Genomic DNA, 14,027 nt, shown 5'->3' on the forward strand with positions numbered 1-14,027 from the left:
AGCACAAGAGAATGTTAGCAGAGTGTTGCACCATGAAGGGGAAAAAAATGTGTGCTTCAGTTCAGTTAGGTAAACCAGCACCATGCCAGGCACAGAGGCACATTGTTGTTGGCCTCAAAGAGCTTATAGTTTTGAACGGAAGGTAGGAATTGCAATTCTTCTGCTAATTATTAATAGAGACTCCTTGTACTCTCAAAAGTGTCTGGGTTTGACCAAAAAAGGGAGGGATCTCTTATCTCAAGCATTAGTTAAGGAAAATGGTTGATGTAGAAAGTCCCACTACTAGATATTAGGAGCACCAATTCAAAACTTATCCAGCAGATATTTATCAAATGTGATTCTATTATGGACACTTCAAGGATCCATAAGTATGAACAAGACATGGTCTTTCCTTAGCCCTTATTTCAAAGTGATCATTCTACATATCCTATCTTTCTCACAGTTAGTTGTTAAGAATAACACAATAAGCACTCTGTAAATGTTGAATAGTTATAATGAGTCAAATAATGTATATTACTTAACCTTCTTCTGCTTCAGTTTTCCTCATCTGTCAATGCAGGGATAATAATAATAGTACTTACCTTACAGGATTATTGTAATATTAAGTGAGTTAATGCATATAAAGAGCTGTGGCACAGTACATATTAAATAAATAATAGTGTTCAATGAAAGCACTTTGCAAACAAAACAGAGCTATCTATGACGTTCTGCAGCTTAAAAATGAGAAAAGCAATTATTTGGAAGCTTTGTCTGGGAAGGTTGCATTTGTTAATTTACTCAGCCATCATTTCTTATGAATCACATATGAGTCCCACCCTCAAGGAGCTAAGCTTAGTAGGAGAGACAGACATGCAAAAGAAGATCATGAATCTACATATATTTATGTCATGAAACAATGTCCTATAAATTTGTGGCGTCTGTTAGAGGTCTGCTGGGTGCCCTTTCACAGACCACTCATTGAAATTCTCAACAGAAGGGGTGGATGTTGACTGCTATTCATCAAAGAAGCGATGTGGTAAAATTGGAATTTTAGAAACGTCACTGTGGCTGGTAGACGGGATTCAGTTAAAATGGGAGGTAAGGAGATGTTGATGTTAATAACCGGGGACTAGATCAAGATGACAGGTTTATTTTCCAAGCCCTCTCTTGGTACTTGTGAAACCCGTGTTGTCAACCTTGAGCGTTTCCACTGTTAATTGTTGCACTTCGTGTTTCTGTAAGTAAAGAACGATTAGGAGGTAGATTAATTGTGAAGCTTTAAGGTAGGTAAAAAGTATGAGAGAAGTAAGCACTGTAATTCTGTATGCTTGGGAGGCCTCAGCGACTGAGACTTTCCATTTGGGATTTTGGATAGCAATTACTGAGTGCTTTGATTTGGATATAATGGACAAGGAGGCTTGGGTCCAGTGGAGGTGACTGGGGACTTGCCCAGGGTCACATAGCTAGTTGGTGGCAGCATTGGTGCTCAAACCCTAGTCTTCTGACTCCCAATTCTCTTTTTGTTCCACCATAGTATTATTTAGACTTGACTGGATTGGTTTCCTCACTGGTTGCTGAGTTCCTCAGGGATCTCAGGAGCTGTGTGGGTGTAGGGTAGACATTTAGTGGGGCCCACTCTTCCCCTAACCAGGAGAACAGCACTATTCTATTTGTTTATATATTCAGGGTTTTCATAAAATTGTGTTTAGAAAAAAACACTTGCAGGGATAAAAAGTTTGAAAATAAATCCTCTGGAGTTACAAACTAGCTTAATAGCCTGATACTCCTGTAAGTACAGAATTATTTACTTCCCTTTTAAACTAATTTTATATGTTTATAAAATTATATAATACTGTATACTTTTTATACACACATATATTAACTAATGGCACTGCCTATATATTTAGAATGCACTAATAACTCTTTTAAGTATTTGTACTCCCTAAGGTTTTTTTCAGACTCCTGCTTTCACAGATCATGGGAATATGGGCAGGTGATGAATTCGTACTTCAAGCTACAATATTAGCAGTACCTTCCTCTTTTCTATAGGTTCCACCCATCCAGGCCTATTGGAGTTCTCTGTGACTGAGGACTTCTTCAGCTATGGAAGCACAAATTCAGTGTACAAGCCCTCACATTATATTCACTAAATAAGGTGAATCCTCATCTCTATCAATAAAACAATGTCTCTGTTGAAAGTTCATGGTTATATTAATAGCTTAATGGATTTATCCTGAAGAGCCACTTCCACTTTAGGCTTTCTGGTTTTAGTCACTTGAACATTCTTAGGGGGACTAAGACCTTCCTTTGGCAGAATTTTCTCACATCGGAAAAATGATTCTGTGGAAGGGTGGATTCCAAAAGTTATTTTGTTTTTTTGAGTCATCCTTGGGATTCATCTATTTTTCATGTATTTCTAAGAGAGGCCATATCTCAGCTTGCCATGTGAATATATTCATTTTACTTTAGCAAATATTTACTGAGCAGCAACTATGACAGCCACTGTGCTCAGCTGGAGAGAAACAAAGATAAATAAGAACAGTCTTTGCCCTTGACTACCTTGAAAACAAGTAGGGGAGACAGACCTGTAGACAACTATGGTAATACTCTAGCATGAGTTCTGTGAAGGCAGGAAGAACAAGGTTCTATAAGAGCTCAAACAACGAAGAAGCTAATTTTACTTAGGAAGGTTGAAGCCTTGACAGATGGGTATGATTTTCCAGGAAGAGAAGGCATTCCAGATAGAAAACGCAGCAAGAACAAAGACATTGGGTAAAAAGGCCAAGTGGTACAGGAGAATAGACTGGCATGTCTAGAGCTGTGTATATGAAAGGGAGTGTCTCAGAGGACTCAGGAAGCTTAAATGAAGGCCAGATTGTAAAGAGCCTTGAATGTCATACTGAATAATTGGACTTGATATAAGCAGCAAGGATCTTAGAAGGATTTTTAGTGGGAGAGTAACAGAACATAGTTTGAACCATACGAAATTGACAATATTTGACTTTTATAGGCTTTTAACCTATAAAAACAATTTCATGTTTCAATCTAATATAAAAAAGAGTTAATATTTTTGAGTACTTAGCAGCATATCATACCCCATAATACATGCCTTACATGGATTATCTCATTTAATCCTCACAACTATAGGCATTATTATTGTCCCCATTTTAAATATGACGACACTAAAGTTCAGAGAGCATCTTTGGACTTGATCAAGGTCCTGGTCTCTGATTTTTAAAAGCCCATAGTTTTAATGATTTTAACCATCTCCAGTTCTACATTTTATTAAAATAACTCTGGTGACCAGACTGGGTATTAAAGGAACATGATATTAACCTGGCTCTTTATTTGAGGCAGATTTTAAAATCTCCTACAAAAGCTTAGTTTCCCTTTAGCCAGCATTCTTACACTGTAAATTCAGTTGAAAATCTGAGTTAACCTTACTGAAAATTTTGTTTGTTAATTAAAAACTACTTATTTATAGACTCTGACATATTAGAGCTGGCAGAGACTTCAGGAATCATCTAGTTTTATTTCTTATTTGCTCAAGAAGAGTTTGGTCCAGAGAGGAGAAATGGTTTGCCAAGGTCATAGAATTATTAGAGACGGGGATGGAACTGGTCATGATGTCTCCTGGCTCCTCCTTGCATGTTCCCTAGTGAATTAAAATGGATCTAACTTTCATGAACACACATCGAGCAGTTACTGTGTATAATGGCCATAGTTCTGGGCACATTCTTCAGTTCTCTAACACACAGAAATGTGTAAAAATTCATATTAGGTAGATGGCTCCATTTGGCTAACTACTGATACCATGTCAAAAATATGGAGGACAAAAATCTGTCTTTTAGCTGCACATATCTTAGAATTGGTACACATAGATACTGTGGTATTACTTGATAATAAATTTTTAATACTGAAGATGTTTATTAACATTACTGTTTTAAGCCTTTGTCTGTTTTTTTCCTTGTACCCCAAGGTACCCATGTACTAACAGATAATAAAGAGCAAATATCAAGCAGGAATTTTTAAATTATTTGAGTTGTGAAACCTTGAAGATGACATAAGATTTGAAAATTCTTGAACAAGATGTATGCATAACATACATGGGACACACATTTACTTTCATAGGGTTTTTGAAGGCTAGCAAAACTTTTTGTCATTTCACTACTATGTAAAAATAATCAAATGTGATGATTATTTGATTATCCCATGATCCACTTTATGTATAATAAAGCAGGCAAGGTAGATGTCACATAATAAAATCAGTAAGAACATTTTAGTTATTCACTCTTCCTCAGTAAGGGAGCAGTAGCAAATAGTTGTATTGAATAGTGAGGTCAACATATGTAATTCTACAACATATGTAATTTTTACAATAATCTAGGATTAATGATGACTTGATTTTAAAAAGTTATGTATTTGTGAATAATTTCAGAGTAGAACCAGGGCTTTTCTAGGGACTCAAATTTTGTAGAAGCCCAGCATCATTATGGTTACCACATAATATCATAAAGGAAGGTTAACATGAAATAGGCATTTGTAGCAAACAAGGCTTTGGGGGTTATAATGTTGAAACTTCTGTTCAAAAACCTTACATTAAAAAAAATACTCATCTTCGTTAAAGATGTGATCCTTTTCAAGGAGGTATTTTGAACTTGAAGCTGCCGTTGCTAAGGGGTTGCTAAGGGAAATGAGCTACTCAGCACTAATGTATAACTTTACTCTTCTGCTTAAAAGTAGTGAAATCATTCCTCCAGCTTCAGAGTCAGAGGGGAAGAACTCAAAAGGGTCAAGTGGAGAGTTGCCTCCTTCTCACAGTTATATAGCATGCCTGTCTTGTTTTTCACATTTTTTCTTCACCTCTCATAGAGAAAGGAAGCAACCTTTCTGGGCAGAAGAAGGCTGGAGACTAGGCTACTGAGTAGGGCAGGGCTTAAAATGAATGTAGAATATCCCTGGCTAAGGCAGAAGGAAAGTGCCTGAACACTGAAAGAAAAGCAGCTGTGGGCTGTTGAACTAATGCTTCTGCTGGTGACCATCCTCAGGAAAGGGCTTTGTTATAATGCCCCAGCATTAAGGGTGACTGGATAAAGAAAGTTAGGTATTAGCAATAGAGTATTTGCCACCAAATAATTTTTCCCTATGCATTTGGTTCAAAAATTTTACTCAACTATTGGGAAACAATATTTTTTTCTTTTATTGAGGGCTCACTATATTTCAATTACTGTTATTCTATGTGCTGGGGTTATAAGGCAAATAACATACAATTTCTACTGTTCAAGCTCACAGTGCAGTGTGAAAGGAACAATGACCTATTAGGTCATTAAATATTAAATGTCTGATTTCTAATCATAAGTGTAGTTTATTATATCTCAAACAAGCAGCAGTACAACTAATCAAAGTATGCACCTAAACTTTCGGCACAGTTTTGCCATCTTCACAGTAGCTTGTTTATGCCAGCAGCGAAGAAGCCTGGAGAGTAAGTGAAGATGAAATCAAAACGCAAAAGGCGTTTTCCACAGCTTGTTGAGAATTGAATATTTTTCCTTGCAAGAAGTGGTCCAAATCCTGGAAGAAGTAGTCAGTTGGTGCAAGGTCTGGTGAATATGGTGGATGACAGAGAGTGTCCAAGTCCAGCTGCTGTAGTTTGAGCAGCATTGTTTGTGCAACATGTGGTCGAGTGGTATCTTGCAAGAAGATTGACCTGTCTCTATTGACCAATTTCGGCTGCTTAATCACAAGCATCCTCATCATTTTGTCCTATTGGCTGCAGTAGACATCTATCATAATGGCTTGACCAGGTTTCATGAAGCTGTAGTGGACAATACCAGTGCTGGACCACCAAACAGACACCATTAGCTTTCTTCGATGAATATTTGGTTTGGGACTGTGTTTTGGCACTTCATCTTTATTCAACCATTGTGTTGAATGGTTGCAATAGTCAGAGTCCATTTTTCATCACACGTTAACAATACAGTGTAGAAATGGTTCACCTTTAGATTGTGACAGCAAAGAAAGGCAAGCTTTGACACCATTTATCTTCTGACAATCCTTTAATTCATGTGGAACCCATCTATCCAGCTTCTTTACCTTGACAATGTGTTTCAAATGGTCCAATATTGTTGGAATAGTAACATCAAAACCTTGCTGCTAATTCATGCGTAGGTTGAAATGGATTCGCTTCCACTACAGCTTTCAGCTCATCATTATCCACCTTGGTCTCAGGTCGCCACCTGGCTCATTTTCAAGATTAAAATCACCAGAACGGAACTTCTCAAACCGTTGACGTACTGTGTGTTCATTAGGCACATCCTTCCCAAACACTTTGTTGCTATTTCAAGCTGTCTGCGCTGCATTGGTTCCAGGACAGAACTCATATTTGAAAATAACATGAATTTTTGACTTATCCATGGTTTCAGAAAAATTGCTCTAAAAAAACTTTGAAAAATTATTGCAAGCCAAACCATGCATTTGGAAGACTGAGGATACACCTTCACAATAAAAATAAAACAAGAAGTGTCAAAGGGAAATGTCAGAGATATCAACTCTCAAACTTAGTACTTAAGGAAATTGGACATTTCATAGTTAATAACCTTAATTCATTGAACACAGTGTGTAATAAATTGTTTGAAAATCCTTGACATTTAGAATTATGTTCACAGTTGAATTTTTTATAAATAAAATTTGGAAAATATTTGGAAAGATTAATTTCTTGGGGCTTTATAGATGATTTTATCTGAAGATCAGCCACTCAGCTCCACTTCCAAAGATGGGGAATGGAATAGCACACAAATGAAATAATAGTACGCAAAATGTTGTCCTTTAATTCTCATAGAACTAGGGTTCTGTCATCACCTGGTGGCAGAACACTGAAATTACAGGCACACATTAGTTTTTTTAAAAAAAAAACTGTTATTGTTTTAAATGTCAGTAGATGTCAAAGACATTATTCTGAATGTTAGTTTTTGAATATAGAATAACACAGAGAATAGGACTTAAATTTTTTTAGATCTATACTTTTCTACATAAGGTGGTATGTTATAGTGAAGAGTGTGGACTGAGGTCATATGGGCATACGTAAATATGAAACCTAAATTTGTCTCTTAATAGCTATATGATCTTGAGAAAATCACTTAAATTCTATAATCTCTAGTTTTCTTATTGGAAATGTCAGAGTTGTGAGATTAAATGAGATTTATAGGCAAAGCACCTCGTGCAATGTTTGACACACGGTGAGTGCTCAGTCAATATTAATTCTTGTTCCTTTTATAAAAGTATTTACTAAATAAGACGTCTGCCCTCCCACAGTCATAATGTCATAATGTTCGTCTGTTTATACCTTTTAAAAATGGAAGAGGTTGGAATAGATTCAGAGGAGGCTTCAGAGGGGATCTAGCTAGGATGATCTGGCTGTCAATATCCCTTTCTGTTCCCTCCTCTATCTTTGTTCTTATGTGAAATATCCTGCACTTTCCTAGCCAAATCCTATCATTCTTTAGGCCTAGCCTTACTTCCAGCTTCTCTCATGAAATCTTCCCTCATCACTGCAGATGGTATCCTTACTACCATCAACTATAACACTTAATTTTGATACTATTCTTTTTATATTGTTCCTTATACTATTAGCATTTATGCATAAAAAGAAAAGCTCCCTCCCAACTAGACTGTAAGCTCCTTGAAGGAGAGAAGAATATGACTTGAATTTATTTTTATTCTTCTCACCAAGAATTTAGCTCCGTCTTTGCCCACAAGACTAAGTAAATGTTTATCTGCAACAGGTATTTTGTATTAGAACTAGAACAGACCATTCAGCCTTTGTTAATTATTATTGTCTTATCATTCTCTAATTGTTTTGAGACTCTTTGTATCATATCTTCCTCAACAGGATTGAATTATCCTGAAGCTAATACTAATTTATCCATTTCTCCCCTATTTTTATTTTCTTTTTTTCTTTTTTAATTAAATTTTTTTCTTTATGTGCTCTCATGCTCCACCTCCCTACCTATTTTTCATATTAATAATAATTGCTACCATTTAGAGTGCTGCCTCCATCAAGCCTATATCTATTTTTATCCGGGTAACAAAGCTTAGGGGAAGTATTATTGTGCCCATTTTACAGATGAGGAAACTGAGGCTAACAGAGCCTAGCATGTCATTTTCCCCTTGAGTTGTTCAACAATTCCTAGTTGAATTGAATGAAATGGGCCTTGGGATAGTATTTGAGGTGATGATGGGTGGGACTATTGATCTTCATTCATTCTTCATAACTCAGTACTGCCCAGAAATGAGGACATAAAAGTTAATCCAACCAATGTTTGTTAAGAAGATACTCTGTATGGAGTCTTGCCAGGTTTGAAAGAGGAAAAAGGGATGGGGTTGTTAACTTAATCAGGTACTCATCCTGCCTTCTAGGATTTTTTACTATCCTGCTTTAATCCTTTGTATCTCCCCCACTCTGAATTTACAGCCTGATCATAATGATAGATTAAATGAGACATTTTGAGGACATACTTAGCTAAAAGCATGTCACAAAGAAATATTTTGCCTTTTTTAAAATATTAAAAAAGATTTTAAAAATCTTCACATTTTTAGTTGAGAAAAAAATTGAGCATGCCTTTTACCCTCCCTTTCCTTTCTCTTCTAGTCTGTGCCCATTTTTCTCATTAATTCAACAAATATTTACTAAGCATATTCTTCTGTGACATGATGAAGGAGAGATCTTACTTACATAAAAAGAACAATTTTCTAGAAGAATGCTTCTAGGTATAATAATTGTCACTACTGTGATGTTGAGTAAGATTGTGCATGTCAAGTGCCTAGTGCAGTGTTTGGTATTCAGTAGACTCCTGGTAAAAGATAGCAATTTTTATATGTACTTTATAAGTCCTATTATTTGTTTCTTTCTTCTTCTCCTCCCCTCCCTGCTTTCACCTTTCCTTCCTCCTCCTCATCCTTGTCTTCCTTCTTTTTCCACAGATCTACCTTCCTTGCCTTTTACAATACATCTATTCCTTTATTGTTAGTTACAGAATTATAAATGAGTCCAGAATTTTTTAAAACTCCATTTTGAATTATTTTCAAAACTGTATTAGACTATTAAAACACTGTATCCTTTAATGGTATGAATAGCCACTCCGTACTTCATCTGTTCAGTGTACTCAGATTTGCAAAAATTTATATTTATACTAGAGGTTTTATTTGCTTTTGTTTTCTATTTTTAGTAAAGCTCATCTCAACTGTTATAAAAAGGCCCCAAATCCCTTTATGTAGTGATCTTCAGAAATCCCTGTGGGTTTCCCATTGACCTACTGAGTTTTAGGGGGCTGTGATAAAGAATGTATCAGTGAAAAGTCTAGGCTGTGACTCCATCTAAATTAGATTGCTTGGATAAATGTATATTTACCTTTTTCAGAATTTTTAAAGTAAGGCAATTTTCCCGTCCTTTAAATTTTCTTTCCTAGAAAGACATCCTAGTGCTTTAAGAATACGGTCAAAGACATATTTGAAAAAGTAAGCATATATTGATTCTGGAAAGAAACTTCCCACTTTCAGCTGCTGTTCTAGCATAAGGTTTAGGAGTATGGAAAGAAAATGGGAAGATTAAGTGTGGATCTACTATTAGGTCAGTTTACCTGCACTCTTGTTGATTTAGGCAGATTAGACATCCATTTGTCACATTTCGTCGCATAGTAGCATTCTTCTAGCTCTTTCCCACAATCCACAGTAGATGAAACTACTTAGGAAGGAGAAAGGCATCACATGGTCAGGTCATATAATCTCCACAAGAACATTCGACAGTGAATTTCTGATCCTTCTGCTAGGCTCCTTCGTGTCAGTCTGGTGCATCTTTCTTGCCTCTGTGGTACGTTTGCATTTTCCTATAAAATTGATTTAATGTTTCTACAGGAAAAAGGGAAAAAAAGACAAAAACACCACAATTCAACAAAGGAAAATTAAGCTTTAAATTTTATCAAAAGCCTTTAAATATAGCATACCATTGTCTGGGTGCACTGGCTGTATTTTTTCCTAAAGAAAGAAATGCCAGCAGTATAGGTTTATGTTTCAAGGGAAGAGTGAAAGGATAAAAAGAAATTGAACCACAGGAAAATGTCAGGTCGTAGTCACTGATGACGCTACTTAAATGGTGTGCTATAATCATATTAGGACAGAGCACATGGAATTCCTGATTTCTGCATGACAGTGAAGAAGGGCCAGTAATTATGTTTGTGTGTGTGGATATGTGAGTGTCTGTTCACTCTACCTTTCCACCCCATTCTGCTAATTCAATTGAGGGGCAAGAAGAGGTAATCCAGACAGGCGGAACCTGAGGAAAAGGTCTGCAGCTGTGCTCGGAAGGACTGGTGCAAAGAGAGAGGCTCAGTCTGACTTGGAGTTTTGTGCTGTTGCACGTGAATGCTCTGGAACTGCCCTAATCGACTGAAAATGAGCCGGCTACAGTCATATGGAACAGGTCTGTTTAGCCACATCGCTGGGTAGCATGGCAGATGGTAGACCGTCAATGGGTGGTATTGATTGGCTGGATTTGCCTTAGGGTAACAAGACTATGGGTCCTTAAAAACCCGCTTCATCTTATTTTCCTTTGTGCAGCTACATACAGTAGTGGTTTTCTCTTCTCACTCTCCCTAGTCCCCAATATCTCCTTTTTCCCTTTTCAAATTAAAAGTCTCCCTTGGTAATCAAAATAGAGAGGTTACCTTGAGATAAACACTCTTTAAATTATCACCAAGGCAAGAAAACTTGAGAATATTTTATTTACTAGGCTGATTACATTTTAATGTTTGAAGAAAGTGACATTTTTAATTAGTGTTTAAGACATATGGTGAGTGTACAAATTAGCTTATTTCATACAACCAGAATTTGATGAGAGCAACTCCTCCTTCTCACTCCCCGGTTAAAAATTGTCACTTGAAACTTAATATATGCGAGGAGGTTAAATGGTATTAAGTGATGCAGTTTTGACTTAAAGATGAAGGAGATAGTCCCTGTTGTGTGTGGCTAAATGTTGCCTGGATGGGCTGGAAAAATACTAGTGTCAACACCTGCTTTTGCAAAAGAATGTGGAAGTTCCAGAGCTTTAATTTTGTCCAGCCAAGAAAACAAAATCCCAGGTATCTTACGTGTGTTAGTTTCTGTTTTAGACACATGGGAACATAGACTAGTACACACATGCTTTGTAAGTAATAAGATCTTTCTTAAAATCGGACCATATAACAATATAAGTGATGTAATTTGTTTTTATTTAGGTAGTTCTATTTTCTTTTAACATCTTCCCTCCGTCACTTGGAGCTTTCATCGTGGGACATTATATTTATTCTTGGCAGAGGAGCAGATTAATTGTAATAGAGTGATACAAAGGAGACGCCAAGTTAGCAATATATCTAAAATAGTATACAGAAATGTTCCACTTCGAGGCAGATCTTGGGGAAAAGAACAGCCATGGTAGAGACATGATTGTTTTGCTCTTGTGGTTGTTTGTCACTATTCATATAATTGTGTTTTTAGAAGAGACGCTTAAGACTTTGGTATTATTTTTCAGTGCCTTTACTTTTAAGCTTTCGGTTATTTCCTATCAGGAAAGACATCAAATAAACCTAATATTCTACTCAAAAGAAAAGTTGCACCTTTAAACTCTCACCTCCATCTTGTGTGTGCTTCATCTACACACATACTGTGGAATTGGGTTTTCATTACATGTGTATTTTCCTCTTTTTGCTAAAGGAAAATATTTCCATGGGGTTTTTTGTTTTCTCCCTTGCTCTGTGTTGATTATATTTTCCTTGTTCATCCTTTGCTGAATGAAACAAAGCTTGTTTGTGTTTCATTCTTCACAGTTCTTATTAGAATTGGTGGTGTTTTATTCTGTATCCTCACTTTAAGTCAGGAGGAGGAATTTTATTTATTTATTTTGACAAAATACAGTGAAAGACAATCTTGCCTGTTAGGATGCTGGCATTTCTCAAGTCACATCCTATACCCAAAAGCTATTCCAACGGGGAAGAAAAAAAAAAAAAAAAAAAAAAACCACCCTATCTTTTAAGATGGTATATTTGAATCTGTGCACTCTACCCACCTGGTGGTTATATAGTGAACTGTTACTTTAAAGAGTAGTTTAAACACCAGCCATGTTTGGGGCAGGCTGCTCTTGCAAAGAGAGCAGTACATGTAACAGGAGTCTACTGTGTGTGAGATAAGGGGAAAATTCAGCTCACTGACTAGAGGTTTTAATGTGCGAACTCTAGGGAAATAATATATTGACTGTTCCGTGGCGCGCAAGAAAATTGAAGAACCCTTTGCAGACGGAGTGCTTTGCAAAGGATTCTATCTGTTTCTCTTAAAACAAAATCTGTGGCAAGATGTTTGAAATCAGCAGGACGCTTAATGCTGCTTTGTTAAATAATGAGGTAATATTTTGTCACTTTTTTCTGGGCAGCATCTGTTTTACCCCCCCACCTTCATTTTTTTTTTTTTCCTATGTTTACGAAGGATTCTTTTCCTTTTTTTTTTTTTTTTTTCTCATGGAAGTCAAGGAAATACAATTCACGCTTCCATTTCTGTTCCTTCCTTTCCGTGCTTTTGGAGAATTTGGTTGTCTTTTTTTTTATTTGCAGTTTCAGCCGGCTGCTGTTTCCTAGCCCATTGTGCCACGTAAGGCTTCTCCACTGCGCGGAGTAGGTAGTTATTAACGCTGAATTGGCTTCTGGTACAGTCCATCTGGACTCTGTGTGGGAAAGCTGGCTCCCGGCGACTGATGCTGAGATATCTGCAACCTTTGGGATGTGTGCATGGTGGCGAGGGGCTGACTGATATGAGATTACTTCTTTTAAGGGAAATTGTTATTAATGAGTCAAGAAACTGCTCATTTATGGTAAGAGGGATACAGCGGCACTGGCAGCCCCACAGTGCTGGGATATCATTTTTAGGTTGCCTTAGCTGCTTGAGTGAGACAAGTTTCTTTCCGTGGTGGTGGAGGATTGTAGCGGAAAAAAAAAAAAAAAAAATCATGCATGACTGGGAGACTCGTCTGCCTGATTCTTGAGATAATATATTGAGAATCTGTTGCTTTACAAATGTCACACCACTGATGTAGTGGTCAGCCCCTCACTCTGAAAGATGAATGATACTATTGGAAATGCGATAATAAGGTTGACTTTTCCCAACAATAGGATTCTGCCTTTGTCTTTAGAGAAAAGGCCTCTGAGGACATTTGTGCATTTGTTTGAGGATTCCGTTGAAAGACTTTAGATTGGAGGTTTTGGAGAAGTGATCAATATACAAAGTGCATGGATTTTTTTTTAGCCTAGCAAAACCAGCTAGTAATTTATACTGTAATATACAGTTACTATTTTGGAAAAGTGGCCAGAATATCTTTTTATATGCCTAATTTTAATTTATGGTTCACTAAGTGTGCTGAGGTTAGTGTAGATGGGAGAAAAGGATTTTTAAAAATTCCATCTTTTATAATGTCCAGAGAAATATTAAGTACACATTTTCTTCCAAGTGAGCTGTTTTTATTTGTGTGTTTGTCAGCATTGTCTTAATGTTTACTTTTCACAATATTTTAATATTGATGAGATGGCACTCAGAGTTTCTATTGTTGATTTGGGGCACATGTGCCTACCCTTTGTACATACGTTGAGCCATTTAGAACACACTTAACCTGTGAATTCATCGTTAGTACACAGTTCAACAGATACTGTAGTACTATTATGACTCAAAGGACTTTTTATACATTTGCTGAAAAAATCATTTTAAAAGTTTACTTAATTCAGTATTGTTGCACTTGAAGTGATTATAGTTTTAACATTTTTACTCTTTTATTTCACATATTTTCATTTCTAATAGCTAAATTTATTTATATTCAAGTCTAATAGTTCATGCAATATGCCCAACACATATTGTTTTATGGTGTATCTGTATTTTTTGAAGTGTGTATATGTATGTATGTTTATGTATGTGTGTTCATGAAACAGTAGCTTGGAGAGAATAGTTTTAATCTTTAAAAATGTAAAGGTTTTATACTTTTC

At 36.4% G+C, this 14,027-nt stretch overlaps 1 protein-coding gene across 4 annotated transcripts in view; it reads left to right on the top strand.

Moving 5' to 3' along the window:
• Nucleotides 1-14,027, top strand: part of ELAVL4 (ELAV like RNA binding protein 4) — a 141,992-nt gene that overhangs the window by 41,675 nt on the left and 86,290 nt on the right. The window contains exon 1 of one of the 4 annotated variants that reach the window (XM_069477917.1): nt 10,362-10,453. The exons of 2 other annotated variants lie outside the window; for them this stretch is intronic. In XM_069477917.1, the coding sequence (XP_069334018.1) occupies nt 10,445-10,453 (9 nt within the window). In that variant the 5' untranslated portion in view covers nt 10,362-10,444. Of the gene's footprint in view, nt 1-10,361; nt 10,454-12,705; nt 12,869-14,027 lie in introns of those variants that run through there. One more of the 4 variants, XM_069477910.1, reaches the window with a different exon arrangement.

The sequence above is a fragment of the Eulemur rufifrons genome, chromosome 8 (genome assembly GCF_041146395.1).
Source record: "Eulemur rufifrons isolate Redbay chromosome 8, OSU_ERuf_1, whole genome shotgun sequence".
Lineage (NCBI taxonomy): Eukaryota > Metazoa > Chordata > Mammalia > Primates > Lemuridae > Eulemur > Eulemur rufifrons.